Source organism: Siphateles boraxobius, unplaced genomic scaffold, assembly GCF_051911475.1.
Source record: "Siphateles boraxobius isolate OS27281-9 unplaced genomic scaffold, OSU_SipBor_1 104, whole genome shotgun sequence".
Taxonomy (NCBI): domain Eukaryota; kingdom Metazoa; phylum Chordata; class Actinopteri; order Cypriniformes; family Leuciscidae; genus Siphateles; species Siphateles boraxobius.
The window spans coordinates 791690-808228 of NW_027508705.1; the positions used below are offsets into that span (position 1 = coordinate 791690).

The 16539-nt window shown below is 38.5% G+C and overlaps 1 protein-coding gene and 2 long non-coding RNA genes across 5 annotated transcripts; all 3 read left to right on the forward strand.

The window, feature by feature from the left end:
• Positions 1–139: 139 nt before the first annotated feature.
• Positions 140–7534, forward strand: c1d (C1D nuclear receptor corepressor). 3 transcript variants are annotated; one of them, XM_077246502.1, is made up of 5 exons: positions 140–182; positions 673–824; positions 908–974; positions 1058–1113; positions 7029–7534. In XM_077246502.1, exons 2-5 carry the CDS (start codon positions 687–689, stop codon positions 7221–7223), a joined length of 456 nt encoding a protein of 151 aa, XP_077102617.1. In that variant the 5' UTR covers positions 140–182; positions 673–686; the 3' UTR covers positions 7224–7534. The 3 variants fall into 3 exon arrangements, with proteins under 3 accessions (XP_077102617.1, XP_077102627.1, XP_077102609.1); XM_077246512.1 differs by lacking the exon at positions 140–182 and adding an exon at positions 262–376; XM_077246494.1 differs by lacking the exon at positions 140–182 and having other exon boundaries at positions 643–824.
• Positions 7535–12543: 5009 nt separating this feature from the next.
• LOC143753682 (uncharacterized) lies at positions 12544–13143 on the forward strand. Its single transcript, XR_013207796.1, has 3 exons — positions 12544–12609; positions 12781–12831; positions 13055–13143. It is a non-coding gene; the product is annotated as an uncharacterized LOC143753682 (long non-coding RNA).
• A 149-nt stretch (positions 13144–13292) lies between these two features.
• LOC143753683 (uncharacterized) lies at positions 13293–15323 on the forward strand. The gene is made up of 4 exons (XR_013207797.1): positions 13293–13436; positions 13537–13716; positions 14744–14888; positions 15190–15323. It is a non-coding gene; the product is annotated as an uncharacterized LOC143753683 (long non-coding RNA).
• Positions 15324–16539: the final 1216 nt, after the last annotated feature.

Here is a 16539-nt window from a genome sequence, read left to right on the forward strand (position 1 = left end):
AAAAACCCTGCTAACACCCAGTAAATTAAAATGTTTTACATTTAAATCCTCACACAGCACAATATGGGGCTAATAAAAGTAACCCAGCGTGGCTATTATTTTGAAATACACGTCAATTTCATGTCGCTCATTTTTCCCGTTTTCGCCGGAAGTGAAGTGAAGTGTCGTGTGTGTGATTACAGGTAACGTTAAGGGCTTTTTAAATAACATAAACATACTCGTGTGAAAATATGATTGTAATAAGTGTTTAATGAGCTGTCTCGGAGGGCATCGCATTGATCTTTTTTCGTCCAGAAAAGCAATTGTGCTTTAAAAACACGCAGTCACCAACACACGTGGATAAAGCTGGACATCTCCATACTATCACGTTAAACCTGTAAACTTGTTATAATCTTGTATGTTTTATGTGTATTATTATATCTTATTATTAGATATGCTTGCATTGTTATATAATATTATAACATTAACGTGGTGTCCACAAGTGTATATTAAAGCATCTCTCATGCATTTCCCCACAGCAAGTCAAACTAACGTTAATTAAAGCTTAAAATATAATGTAACGTTAGACGTCTAAATATTCCTATTGAAATGTATTTTTTCAGGTCATTTAGTGTCAGTTTGTTAACCCGGATTTATATCAAATTGTTTTGAATATATCATTGTTTTTTTCAGTCGGTTGTCAGACAATGGCTGATGATGGTCCAGCAGAGGATTATCCCACCGAAATCGAGGAAAACCTCAATGATTTTGACTCCTCTGTGAGCTCTGTCCAGAATATGGTCCAAACACTTGTGTCTGTATCCAGAAGTGACCATCTGCGTAAGGTATGTGGAAACAAATGCACAACTCGTTCCATATGAATGGCTTGTTATCGGAATGTTTTGATCTTTTTGTACCTCATTTCCAGCTGGATCCTCTTGATCAAGCTAAATTGGATCTGATGTCTGCATATGCCCTCAACTCTATGTTCTGGAGTAAGATTTTACACCATCCTGTTTTACTTGTCAAGTGTAATGAAATGTAACAGGTTGTGACAAGATTGAACTTTCTTCCTTAGTGTATCTGGTGACACAAGGAGTCAATCCGAAAGACCATGCGATTAAACAAGAATTGGTAAGAAAAGACTGTCATTTTACATTTTTAGTTAAAATTCATCAGTAGCATTTGTGACATTGTGGATAACCACAGTAAATAATTTTAAATTGCCTATCTTTTAATTTTTAATAAATTTTACTCATGATAAGGACAAGGTTAGTAAGTTATTTTAATCACTCTAGTGTCATTTTTTTTCAACTTTAAATTTGAAATTGTATGAATTAGCTTCAGACAGCTCGAACACCGAATTGATTCCTCTTTTGCGTTTCCTTGACCTTGAATGGACACATAAACACACAAAATGTCAAAATTCCCGTCTTGGCAAGTACTGTCTAGTTTATGTCATAAGTGAAAGTTGAGAAAGAAAAGGATGTTTGACATTTTTTCCGGTCCGTACAGTCGGTCTTAAAGTGACAGCACACACCTAATATTCCTACTGATGTCTGTCAACAACAAAATACAGTTTTAACAAAGATGAAACTATTTAATTTCTACAGTGAACAAAGTGTTTTTTTTATATTTGGGCTTAATTATTAATTTCTGTACCTGAATACTATAGACTTCATCTCTGATTGTAATTTGTGTATTTGTGTATTACTGACTGTTCAATTGTTTTAAATAATGTGTAATAAATAATTTCAGTTAGGTCAGTAGTTTTTGATGTAGTAGCTATTAAAGAACTTCAAATGAGCTTTAAGTAATGCATGAAAAAAAAAAATATATATATATATATTTAAAAAAAAAAATTCTGATCTGAAAAATGATTCGATCTGTGGCTCAAAAAACGTAAATGATCTGAACCGTGAATTTTATGATCCAGTCCACCACTAGTTTTCAATAATGTTGAAATCCAGAGAAATCAGCTATTTTAACCAGTGTAACGGTTCCAAGTTAACCTCGATTTCCATTTTTATTTCTTATTCTTTCAAGTGACTAACATAGCATAATCAGGGCTTTATTTTTTTAGTAACAGTAATTCCACATTTTCCACACCATACAATGTTTTAAAATGAATTGTATGCCATTTAGCAACACAAGTCATCCAGCTTTTATTAATATGATATTCTAATATCAATCTAGTTTACGGCAATGTGCAACAAGTGTTAGGGTACCATACCAGCCACCAAGCGAACGCACAGTAACGTTATAACTTTCAACACAGTCAAATAGTTAAACAGCGCTGCATTACCCCACAATTTTAATGCGTCAAATAAAGTTACCTGTATGAGTAGTAATTCATCACTTGTGGCTGTTTGATTGGAATGAAATAAAATAATGTGAATTTAAGTGATGAAACATAACCGTAACAAAGTTCAAGATCAGGTAAAAAAGAGGCAGACATTAAATGTAACTTTAATTGTAAAATATACAACAAAACTAAAGGATGATGCAGCATATAAGCATGATATAAAAACAGCAAGGTAAAATGTCCCAGGCTCTCGCCCCGCCCTGCTTCATACCATAGTAACGTTAATACAACTTTAATAGCCTACATTAGCAGTTAATCCGAAAGACCTACATGAACATGAACATGAGTCCCGTCGGATTGCTTTTTATTGGCTTGAAGGTGAAGACGACACATCCCATGATTCCATGCTCATTTACGGTGTCACCAAGCTACACTTTTATTATTGTTTTGAATAAGCGACCTCTAGTGGCTAAAATTACATGCTGTGGCTTTAACAGGGTTTCTGCGGGTCTTAAAATGGACTTAAACCCCCGGTTTCACAGACAAGGCTTAAGCCTAGTTCCAGACTAACAGGAACTTGCACTGACATATCTTAAAATATGTCAGTGACATTTTGTCTCAAGATGAACACCAGTGATGTTTTTTTTTCTAAAGAAGGTTTAATAAAGCTACTTAAATGTCTGGAAATCTTGGATTCATCTAAAAACCAGGCCAAAAAGTCTTAATTAAGGTCTCTCAATTAAGGCCTTAACATGGTCTGAAATCATTAAATGTTCAGAATCAGAATCAGAAAGAGCTTTATTGCCAAGTGTGCTTGCACACACAAGGAGTTTGTTTTGGTATTGAGGCTTCCAGTGGACATATACAAATACAAATACAACATGAAACATAATACTACAAATTATAAGAATAAAAATAAAAATATATGAGAATAAAACTATCACAGTTGGGTTTAGTCAGAATAGACATTTTCAGATTTACAGATTATGAACCTATTTACAGTGTTTTGAATATTATAAATAAATAAATCTACATATAAGTATCACCTGAGTTGTAGGATATTGCACTAAACAGTGGGAGTATTGCACTTAAAGGTATATGCCTTGGGATATTATAACAGTGTTAACTGTTCAGGAGGGAAATGGCCTGTGGGAAGAAACTGTTCCTCTGCCGAGATGTTCTTGTGGCCAGTGATCTGAGTCGCCGTCTTGACGGTAACAGTTCAAACAGGAGGTGTCCAGGGTGAGTGGAGTCTGTGATGATTTTACCTGCTCTCTTCCTCACTCTGGAAGAGTACAGGTCCTGGAGGTTTGGCAGGGGGGCACCAATAATCCTCTCCGCAGTCCGGACTGTCCGTTGTAGTCTCCTGATGTCTGATTTGGTAGCTGAACCAAACCAGACAGTGATGGAAGTGCATAAAACAGACTCAATGACGGCTGAGTAGAACTGAATCAGCAGATCCTGTGGCCGGTTGAACTTCCTCAGCTGGCGAAGGAAGTACAGTCTCTGCTGGGCCTTTTTCACAGTGGAGTCAATGTGATTGTCCCACTTCAGGTCCTGAGAGATGATAGTGCCCAGGAACCTGAATGACTCCACTGCTTCCACAGTGCTGTTCATGATGGTGAGTGGGGGGAGTGCTGGCCTGTTCCTCCTGAAGTCCACGATCATCTCCACTGTTTTGAGCGTGTTCAGCTCAAGGTTCTTATAACTGCAGCCAGCTGTTCAACCTCCAGTCTGTAAGCAGACTCGTCACCGTTTTGGATGCAAATTTCAGGAGCTTGACAGTGGGGTCCTTAGAAGTGCAGTCATTAGTGTACAGGGAGAAGAGCAGTGGGGAGAGAACACACCCTTGGGGGGCTCCGGTGCTGATTGTGAGTGTCTTGGATGTGTGTTTCCCCAGTCTCACTCGCTGCTGCCGGTCCGTCAGGAAGCTGGAGTTCCACTGACAGATCGAGGATGGCATGGAGAGCTGGGTCAGTTTGGCTGTGAGAAGACCAGGCATGATGGTATTGAAGGCCGAACTGAAGTCCACAAAGAGGATCCTTGCATAAGTCCCTGGTCTGTCGAGATGTTGCAGGATATAATGCAGTCCCATGTTGACTGCATCATCCACAGACCTGTTTGCTCTGTAAGCAAACTGAAAGGGATCCAGCAGGGGTCCAGTGATGTCCTTCAGGTGGGCCAGCACCAGTCTTTCAAACGACTTCATGACCACAGACGTGAGAGCGACAGGTCTGTAGTCATTAAGTCCAGTGATTTTGGGTTTTTTGGGGACAGGAATGATAGTGGAGCGTTTGAAGCAGCAGGGAACTTCACACTGCTCCAATGATCTGTTGAAGATCTGCGTGAAGACCGGGGCCAGTTGGTCAGCGCAGGCTTTTAAACAAGCAGATGAGATGCCGTCTGGGCCTGAGGCTTTCCTAGTCTTCTGTTTTTTGAAGACTCGGCTCACGTCCTCCACACAGACCTTAAACTCAGGTTGGATGGCAGGAGGGGGGAGTAATGGGAGAGCAGGAGGTGATGGTGAATGTGTGAAGTGCAGATCAGACCGGGTGTGTGGTGTGAATGAGGGCTTTTCAAACCGGCAGTAAAATGAATTTAAATCGTCAGCCAGGTGTTGATTGTCCACAGATCGAGGGGATGGTGGCTTGTAGTTGGTGATGTTCCTCAGGCCATTCCAGACTGATGATGGGTCGTTGGATGAAAACTGTTTTTTCAGTTTATCAGAGTAGTTCCTTTTAGCAACTCTGATCTCCTTTGTCAATCTGTTTCTGGCCTGGTTATACAAGATTTTATCCCCACTTCTGTGAGCATCCTCTTTGGCATGACGAAGGTGTTTGAGTTTCCCAGTAAACCATGGTTTATCATTAGTGAATGATAAGAATGTCCTGGTAGGAATGCATGTATCCTCACAGAAACTTATATATGATGTTACAGTATCTGTGAGCTCATCCAGATCATTGGTAGCAGCTTCAAAAACAGTCCAATCAGTGCAATCAAAGCAGGCCTGTTGATTCTGCTCTGCTTCATTAGTCCATCTTTTTACAGTCCTTATTCCAGGTTTAGCTGATTTCAGTTTCTGCCTGTAGGTCGGTATGAGATGAACCAAACAGTGATCAGAGAGCCCCAAAGCTGCCCGTGGGACGGAGTGATACGCATTTCTTATTGTGGTGTAACAGTGGTCCAGTATATTACTGTCTCTGGTGGGACATGTAACGTGCTGTCTGTATTTTGGTAGTTCACGGGAAAGATTTGCTTTGTTAAAATCCCCAAGAATGATTAAAAGAGAGTCTGGGTACCTTTGTTCCGTTTCAGATATTTGTTCAGCCAGCTGTTGTAGTGCCGCGCTCACGCACGCGTCTGGAGGGATGTAAACATTCACGAGAATGAAAGAGGAAAACTCCCGAGGCGAGTAGAAGGGTTTACAGTTTATGAAATGTGCCTCTAAATTAGGAGAGCACATCTTCTTCAGTGTTGTTACATCTGAACACCAACTTTCGTTAATGTAGAAACACAATCCACCACCTCTCGTTTTCCCCGTTAGCTCCGCGATGCGATCTGCTCGGAACAGCTGGAAGCCTGGCAGATGTATTGCGTTGTCCGGTATGGCTTCACTCAGCCAGGTTTCAGTGAAGCACAAAGCAGCAGAGTTTAAAAAATCCTTGTTAGTGTGGGTGAGGAGAAGAAGTTCATCCGTTTTGTTAGGAAGGGATCGGAGATTCGCGAGATGAATGCTGGGGAGTGCAGTGCGCATGCCGCGCTCGCGGAGTTTAACCAGCGCGCCGGCTCGCTTCCCGCGTTTGCGTCTGACCGCTCGTTTGAACAACACCGCTGTCCCTCCGACGAGAATGTCCAGCAAAACGTCCGAATAATCAAAAACTGTAGAAAAGGTTTCTGGTGTGTGTTTCCTAATGTCCAGTAGTTCGTCTTTGGTGAAACTGATAGGAAAAGAATGACTAAACGCAGAACAAACGAACAAAAGCAACACAATAGCTGGAGAGCTCCACACCGAGGCAGCCATCCACGGTGCCATCTTGATAGACACAAAAATGTTGCCTGCATTGCAAAAATCTTGTTTCCCAATACACCTCTACAATAAACACATACAATCCTAATAAACATCTTTAAATTAAGATACATTGTTTAAGATACAAAACTGAACCAAATTAAGTGAGTTCATGTTTAAAACAAGAACAAATATCTGTCATGAAGTTATGAAAACTTCCCTTGATTTTTCTGAGCCCACTGCCAGATATCTGTTCTTGTTTTAATCAAAGTCACTGCATTTTGATTAATTTCACAAAAAGCAGGAACATCACTTTTTTGCAGTGTTCTCATCAGAATGTAAAGTAAAAGTTATGTCCACATTCTAGTGGTTAGGAGCAGAGGTATTTAAGCTACTTGTTTTGTAAAATGAATAAAAAATAATGAATATCTGTTGGAAGTTATATTTTCAAACCCTGTAGTGTTGGTAATACAACTCATTGTGTTTCTCCCTAGACATTTACATTTACAAAACATTGTTTTCCCTTCAATGTATTCCTGAAATTTTCTTTACTTGGTCTTACAAGATCTTTTAAGAAAATGTACCTTTGTAAAACCCGCCGAAACCCTGATTAAATCTGTGAACAGAAATCCAGTATGTGATAGTGGAATTCTGTGTTAAGTCACTGCTTGTCTTTGTGAATATTGGTTTAGTATTACTAACAGAGAAAGGAAACTAACATCCTCCTCCCCCTCACAGGAGAGAATCAGGACATATATGAACAAAGTTAAAGAGATCACGGACAGAAGAAAAGCTGCACGTCTGGACAAAGATGCAGCATCAAGGTTTGTCCGGAGTGCACTGTGGGAGCCAGAGGACAAGAAAAGAAAGGACACGAAAAGAAAGGACACAACTGAGCATTCCCACAAAGGAAAACACATAAGGTTTTCTTGACTGAGTTGACTGGTGAAACGCATTGAATTTTCTCTACAAATATTTAGCAGACTTTGAGATGAAGTGCAATAATGTCTCAATGCACTTGGACTTGAGAAGCATCATTCTTTTCAAAGAATGTTTGAAACCGCTTGTTTGAAAACCTCTTTTACTCACCTCGTGTTAGTTAGATACTTTTTTTTTTAGCATTTCTTTAATTGTTTTATTCTTTCCTATAGTCTTAAATTTGTTTTATATCTGGGGTTACATGATCTGAAATGTGTGATGCGGACCAACTATAATACCAGTCCCATTAAAACTACTAAATCCTATTTCTCTTGTCAATTCATTTGGAAGTATTGTCTTCTGATTCAATGTTTTTTTTTTAATTTATGAAATTATGAATCCTTTATGTAGTGATGGGAGAAATTAAGCATTTCAAAACTTTGAATCAATTGAACTGCTTCACGAAATATTCCCCGTATCGAAACGCCACATGCTGGTAACTCTTGCCGGTCAGAAGAGTGCAAGTGCCGACCACTGAGTAATTACTCTTTCAGGGACAACCCTGACAAAAGAAACGCAAAACAGTACTTTAACATATACCTCTTACATGAGTGGATAAATCAATGCTCCTGTACCTGCTGTTTTGGACAAAAACCTGACGTCTGAAATGAAATGTCACACTGACAAAACATGTAAGGAAGAGTCCATGCTCAGTAAAATACTTACATTTTACATCAGGTTACTCGGCATCAGCATCAACGCTGTCATCTCAGGTCTAGGCCGGGCCATACAGTAATGTCTATTACAGTATACAACATAAACAGAGGGGTGCAGATACAGTGAAATTCAACAATGAGTTTTAAGAAAGGTTTATTGTCATTACACTAATGTAAAGAGATCTTGCAGTAGATGAAAATCACTAGAAAAGAAAAGTTGAAATACCAAAGAATTGAACTTGGAATGGTAATACAATACAGTATACTGTCAATTACAGAACAGTAAACATTTTTTAAAATAAATTCAGCATCCTTAACCAAATCGCATTGCAGTACTGGTAATGACCATATATGCGACATACTATAACAGTTTCTTAGTCTTCTGACAAAATGATTTCTCTCCCTGCCCTAGGCAGTTGTCTTTCAGTTCTGCAAAAATATGAAATGTGAGAAGTACTACAAATCAGTTTGAGTGTGATACAAATAGTGAAAGTTCTCCCATCTGAAGTGCTGCCGTGTGCTGTTATTATAGTGTACAGTATGTGTTAGGATAAAAACCCTGTAGATGAGCCTGTAGACAAACTTCCCTCATGGTCATTCCTGCACAAGAACATGGCCAACTATAATGCTTTGTATTTCATCAGGAGCAAATGTCCTTTCACCCCGTCCCCTTCATTTTTCTTTTCCTCTCCTCTTCCTCTTTGACTCCCACCACAATTCATATTCCAAAGCACATAATCACCTATGAACTAAATTATATTATCTTGCGCTTCTGATTGTTGTGTCATCAGTTCTGCTAGTTAATGTTTTCACATGGGTAAATATGTGCTATTTGAGTTCACAGTGACACTTGAGTTTCAGGGCTCTCATGTTTTGGGGGTGTTTCATTAATAATATTATTATTAGTTATTTTTGTTGTTGTTGTTAATAATTGCTCAGACTTGCAGAAGAAAAGATTTGACACATGGCACTGGCAATTCAACCAAATACAAAGTATTTATTCAATTTCCGTTTGTGTGTGTGTGTGTGTGTGTGTGAGAGAGAGAGAGAGAGAGAGAGAGAGAGAGAGAGATTTTATGACTGGTGTTGTTTATTTGAAGTGTTTGTGGCCTTTTTGGACTCCTTTATCATTTGTGGTGTTGGCTCCCAATTGAAACAGTTCGGCTCAAGCCCAGCTATTTTCAGGGTCATGATTGAGGACAATGTCCCGTCCAGAGACAAGCTGTTTCGTGTTGAGGTTTTGTTCAAACCGACCATCGAAAATACCCTCTCGGCATCAGCATTAGAATGTGAAAGCAGTAAAACCAAGGCCATCTTTGATAGCCTCCCAAATTGGTTCAAGCCATTTTCTTTTTTTAAAAAGAACCAGGGGCCTCTATTACTCAAATATTTTCATTTAATCCTAATTAATAATCATAATTGCTTTTTACTTGACATCTTTAAAAGAAAGTTGCAATGATTAATGCATCCATGGGCATGATATAATTATAAAATATGACATGATTGTAAAAGTGACCTAACATCGACTATGCAATACACTTGAATTAATTTAGTGCTAATAAAATTATTAAGCCTATTTGGAGAGAGATGATTATAATGTGACAATATGTCAGTCATCGTGTGATAACGAAAATACTGTATAACTAACAGTTAGGCCTAGACTACTTGTTCTGAGCAGGTGTTGTCAGTGCAGGCTGTAAAACTGTTGGCTAAGTTACAGACACTCACGAAAAACTGATGCTAATTATCTGGGAAACATTCTCTAACAGCTGTAAAGTTGTCATTGTTTGTGTCAAACAAGTTGTGAATTTGTTGTAACGAGATCATGACTTCAAGCAGAGCTCCAGTGGTTTCCTCTCTGTGGGTGAACGAACCTTTCGGAAGATGTTGTAGCAGAATCACGTGAACAATTCCACGATATGCTTTTTTTTCATTGGTTGTTGCGTTAAATCTTGCCCAGATACAATAGTACTATTTTCTGATTGGCTATTGTGTAGTAATTTTGGGCGCTGCGGCATATTAAATATATTATAAACAGTTTTTCCGCGTGAAAAATACAATGCGTGGCGGGAGTGGGTGACAAAAAAGACCGAAATGAGTGACTGTCACGATCAATGCGTGACACTTGATTATATTGTGTAGGCTACTTGTGTTTTCTGAAGGAGAACATGGTTAAACCTGTGCAAAATGAGGGCGTTTTTGTGTAGACTTTTGTTAAAAACATCAAGAAAATTGGATTATGTGAGAGGTGAAATGTGTTTTAAACGTTTTGAGAAAAGTGTCTTTGTTTCTATAAATGATTGAATGGTTTGGGAAATCGGGTCAACTGAATCAGTTATAGTGTGTTAGTAGCAATCAAGAAAAAACTGTAAAATGTGATATTTTTCCTCAAACTTCATTTGTTTAAAGCGAGATGACACTACAAAGTATGTGTCCAAGTCGTGCTTTCTTCAGCAAGTACTGAAGATCTTCAGTTCTTTTACTGTTTGAAAAATGCACCTCGAGACTCCTGAGTCATGCATCAAGACCCGAGTACTATGACATCATAGTGTTCTGTGACGTCACAATAATAGCCTTCTGTATACCTGTGCGCTCTTGCAGAATCTCTCTGAGTGTTTATGGCAGGAGTTTCGCGTTACAGAGTGAGTTTTGTGTCAGAGACAGAGTCTACATCTGGTGCCGGTTTGCAGATACTGAAACACAGTGTACAGACTAAACACGTTGTGCAGCTTTATAGTGTCAAACAGTGATTAGACCACAGAGTGTTTTCAGAGTCTTCACACAGTCTCCAGATTTGTGAATTCTTCACTGGGCATCATGTCCACACCATCTTTACCCCGCTCCGTCGGGAATGTGGAGAGGTGGTTGTGTGGGTTGTCGAGCTTTAGCAGCAGAGGCACGTACATCATCGAGAAGAGGAGCAGTAACAACAGATCTGAGAGCCAACATGAACAGGGCAGTGGCAGAAACAAGAGTTTGTCCAGATCCGACAGCCTCAACAGGAGTTTGTCCAGATCCGACAGCCTCAACAGGAGTTTGTCTAGATCCGACATCTTCCAAGAGTTGATGTGTCCTCTGCCTGGTCAAGTTCCCATCGAGCCAATGAAGACTTCTAATGTCCCGACTGCTCAGGGTGTCATTGAGGATTCACCTGTGAACAAGAGCTCGACAGGTGAGACTGAAATAATGATGGGCAGTATGATGACTGCTTATATTTTTTTGGCAAGTTAAGGTTACCGTTGCTGTGCTAAATTTTCAGAATTTTTTTTTCTGAAATATTTTAGTTGGTCAAAATGTTCTCAGAATGTATTTTTGTTAGCTGGGAAGCGCAATAAACCATGAACTCACTCGCACTCTGACACACCCGAAACACGCGCACAGTAAGACACTACTCAGACCGCATATACGATCCGATCCCGAATAGAGCTCTGTTTCAAGACTTATTGTGCTTGAACGGTAAAATGCACACAAAATTGTTGTGGCCAGTGTTCATGTACAGAGTTGATTGTCTTTAATAAGACATTAATAAAATCAATGTAAATATATTATATTTAATATAAATAAATGTGAAATATTTTAAAGTGCCCCTATTATGCTATTTTAATGTTTCCTAATGTTTCTTTGGAGTCTCCTACAACAAGTTTACATGCATCAAATATGCTAATGTTTCGTCTTGACGTCACAGTGGAAACGGCTTATGACTCGTTTGAAAAACGATTAATTTAATTGACTCAAATTCGATTCTCACTTTTGAAAGAAAATAACTTTATATACGGTGCACTTTCAGTTTTAAAACTTTGCGGGATGTTTTCATTCACTTAGAGCTATGTTACACACTACATGAAAGGTCATTTTAAAAAATGGCTCATATGACCTTTGCTATTGGCAGAACTGTGGCAAATGAGGCCTGGAAATGTATGCTCTCCTTTTTTTAAATAAAAGATCAAACAAAATAATTATTATAATTAGTTAGAAAACGACCATTATTACTTAATAATGTGAAATAAACTTTTGGTCACCCCTAAGGGACATTTATGCAGGTATTAAGCAGAAACAGGGCATCCTCAGGCGAATAGACTGGAAATATTTGCACTACTTTGGATTTGTAACATTAAAAATAAGAATTAAACAGTAAAATGGAAGTTATATCATTGTTAAATGTGAGGTCAGAGATGTTTCAAATTTTTGTTTAAGTGTTTTAATTTTTTCCCTCTTTTTTTCAGAAAAAGCTTCAAAATGTAAGAAGATGGAAAAAATGTCTTCTTTCTTGAAGAGTATATGGACGTCTATTAAGAGTTCGTTCGGCAGCTGTTCTGACAGTAAAGCTGTGGATGTTGTGGAGCCTTTTGTTCCTCCACTAGATCTGGACTCAGAGCCTGATTCTGATCCAGATCACTCCGGTGTCGAGCCAAATCATGGTAAATCTGAGTCATTATTTCTCAAACATTGTTTTAAACAATATTATCATCTTGTTTTCCACTAAAGATATCTTGAGGCTTTATTTCAGATAATATTAATATTATTTTTTATATAAAACAAAGGATCTAGCAAGCTCATGTATTTCTCATATTTTTTCTGCTTGTTTTTCAGACTCCTTTGAGTCTCTCTATAATGCGGGAGAGATGATTGGATCAGGAGGATTCGGAAGAGTGTTCGAGGGAACACGCAAATTTGATGGCAAAAAGGTAAAGCAATTTTGCTGAATTGTATAAACATTTTGCTCTTGCAAACTTCAAAACATATTTAATACACTTAGTTTAATACTTAGATGCTCAAATCATAAATGTTATGTGCAAGGTCAGGTGCTTGAATGCTGTTACTCTTATTGAATACTGTTTCTTTTTTCATTTTTGCAGGTTGCCATCAAGCGGATGCGCAAGACTTGCAACGATCTTTATCTTGATATTGTAAGTTGGCCAAAAGCTGAATGTGTATTTAGTTGTTTAAGTGCTGATTACTGCAGTTAATACACCTGTAGGAAACATTACATTAGGTGTAAATCTTATAGATAAATATGCCTGGAAAGGCTCTATTGATCGTATCTACCAAAATCAAAGAAAGAAACATTTAAAAATGATGTTTTCTTCAGAATTTTACCCAGCTAACCTTCTGTCTTCTTCTTTTCTCCAGCCTGGGCATCCTGAACCTCTCATTACAGAAGTGGCTCTGCTGCTAATGATGAGGCAAGAACCCATAAGCCCATACGCCATACAACTACATGATTGGTTTGAACACCCTCGAAAATTCACCCTGATAATGGAGTATCCCGAACCCTGCGAGAGTTTACTCGACTTCATCATTCGTAATCCTCAACTGGACGAAACAACAGCACGGGTCATCATGCGACAAGCTGTGCTGGCAGTGCAACACTGCATTGAGCATGACGTTTTTCATAATGATGTTCATGCGCACAATTTCCTGTTGAAGAAAGACACGTTAGAGCTCAAGCTGATAGACTTTGGCTCTGGTCAGCTAATTAGTAGTGATGGCTATGACAGCGACATTTACATTGGTGAGCATTTTGGGAGTGTGGAAACCTGGATGTAATGACTTACTGATTATTTGATGCTTTGAAAAAAATGCTCAACAATGCACAAATGTCTTGCTTACAGGAATACTGGATTACTGCCCACCTGAAGTCTTCACAGAACCTCGATTTCACGCCGTCCCAGCAAATGTCTGGGCTCTAGGAGTGTTGCTGTATGAGATGGTGAACGCATGTCCTCCTTTTCACAATCCAACAGAAATCAAAGAAGCCAAAGTTACATTTCAGAACACCAACTTATCCAACGGTGAGTGAATAATATTGATAAGATTGATAAACACACACATAAAGCGAAGGCTCAGTACAGAAACAGTTAAAGGTGAAGTACATTTTTTTATATATACGTTAAACGTATAGTGAGAATTTGCGGCGTGGCTACTGTAGCAGGCGGAGCCATGGGAAAAGAAATGTAGCTTTAGTCACAGAACTGAAAGCCAAAGTTCACTGCATTTATACTTTTGAAGATTAAATAGGTCATGAACTCGTCAAAGGGAACAGATCTTTGTGATACTAATCGCTACAAAGGATGCTTTAAAGGGGCATTAGGCAACTATTTCAACTTAATAAAACCGTTTAGTAATCATTTGGATGGTTTAATAATCTGTTCTGGTGAGAATGGTGACTTTCCCCGCTTCCCCCAACGTTCCTAGGCGGAAAACCAACCTTGCAACATGGGGACTAAAGTCACGGTAAGCTGGAAATAGGTCGTATCAGATCCGATAATAACACATGCACATGAGCAGTGGTAGAGAGGGGGAGGAGCAAGTGAGTTTTTTTACGACATTGTTGTGAAATATACGCCTCACAGCTGTAGGGGGAGCTTGTTGAGAAAACATGCGACAACAAAAGTGAAAATCAGCGAAGAAATAGCTAGAGTTGCCGAATGCCCCTTTAATACCACACAGCATCATCATGCATCTGTTCAGAAAGACAAGTTCATGAAGACATATGCAACACAGCTAAAAGGAGTCCTAATATGTTGGACCTGAAACATGCCTTCACACGAACCATTTAGAGCTGCGTTTGTGATGTTTGAGCTGGGGAAGAGGTGATGCACGAAAGGGACGTTTGCTTAGTTTTTTAAAATATTCACTATTTTGTAATTTCGCAATGTGCCACTAGTGCAACAGAAAATACATACTTCACCTTTAAAGTAAAGATAAAGAACACTTTACCTTATATTAATCATGTTTCAGATGCTGTTTTCATAGATGGCAACATTAGTGTCACATGGTCATGACTAACCAGCTCTCTCCATAATAAAATGTGTACAGAATGCAGTGATCTGATTAGCCAGTGCCTAACCCTGGATCCAACTAAACGCCTGACTGTAGAGCAGATCTTACAACATAGATGGATTAGAAATGATCTACTGTAGAATGGAGAACTTCAGGAGATTCACTCGATCAGTGATTTCAGGTGTGAAGAAGTGTAACAGACTGAGTAGGATTATTAGCATTTGTCTTCAATTCTGGATTATTTGTAGTGAGGTTTTCAAATTTTTGTTCATTGTAATGTTCATTTGTTCTTTTTATAGTCAAGTCACCTTCATTTATATTGTGCTTTGTGTTGTTTCAAAGCGGCTTCATGGTAATAAACAGGAAAATAACAGAATCAGTGATGCAATTGCAAGAATTCAATTCTGTTGTATAAATCAGCTTTACACAAAAAAAAAAACATTCATGAGTTGACTTGCTTATAAAATCTTTGTATTGGACAGGAAATAACATACTTGCTGTCCTTGGTGGAGGGCTCAAGCTCAAGACTTGACATCAAGCTTGAAGTCCAATCCCATCCTGACAGGAACTCAAGCCGCCACAATAGAGATCAGAGCCTGTCCACGTCTGAGCAAGAACACGAGGGACTGAAGACTGGAAAGAAGTCATTAAGTCATCACAGCCACTTTTGCTTTGTTTTAAAAGTCAAGACAAGTCATCTTTATGTATATAGTGCTTTATAAATGACCAATCTGTATATATGACCCGTTTGAATAAATGCTTTCAATGAATGCAAAAGAAGAAATGCTTTATGAGATACCTTTGAAGTGAAAAGGCTAAAGCCTATTTTGTGCTTCCCGAAATAAAGGGGTTTAAAAACTCTATCTACATGGTTGCAAACTTACACAGCCTGTCTAAAACATAACCCTGACATCCCAGTTGGTTATTTAGGTTAAAGATGCTATTCTTGTATTATTAGACTGATTTAGGTAAATCTTGAAGCATATAGGAATAGTTCCCCAAAAACAAGTAAAAAGTTATGTCATGAAACTCTGGCGCAGGCTGATCAGTCCATCTCTCTCTATAGGGCACAGCTGATTGGTTCGTGCTGTATCAGTACAGTAGCCAATGAGATTGCTCAACCTTCAAATACTTTTTTGTAGTTGCAGCTTTCAGAAACCCTACAACTTTCCCAGCTCCACCTGTATTAACTGAAATCGAAAAAAATTTAAATTTGTTAAATTGTTTTTTTATTCAGACATCAAATAGCCTTGAAATAATTACAAATAATTACAGGTTTCAGGATAGATTTTCTTATATGCACGAAAATAATAAACTTAATAAAAAAAAATAATAAAAAAAAACCACTTACTATAACCAACACCCCATCCCCGCCTGTTAATATACAATCCAATGACATTAATACACTGCTCTTAAGTCCGCCTACAAATCATTGCATTAAAGAATAACATTCCTATTAAGGTAACAGATGAAAGGGTCCCAAATCTTGTGAAATTGTCCCATGTTAACTTTCAAAAGGTATCTAGTTCGTTCCAGGTGTAGAGTAGACATCAGTTCCTCAAGCCATAGTTTAGCATCAGGAGGGTAAACCTTTTTCCAAAACAGTAGTAACAGTTTCTTGGCTGTTATCAGACAATATGTAAGAAATTTCTGTTGGGCACTGTTCAACAGATATATATGGTTAGAATGTCCTAATATAATGAGCACTGGGTCTGGTTCCAGGTTTACATTAAGTACATCTGAAAGTATTTTAAAAACCTCACACCAGAATCCCTGTATTTTATGGCAGAAAATAAAACTGTGGGCTAAATCAGCTTCCTCTGATTTGCACT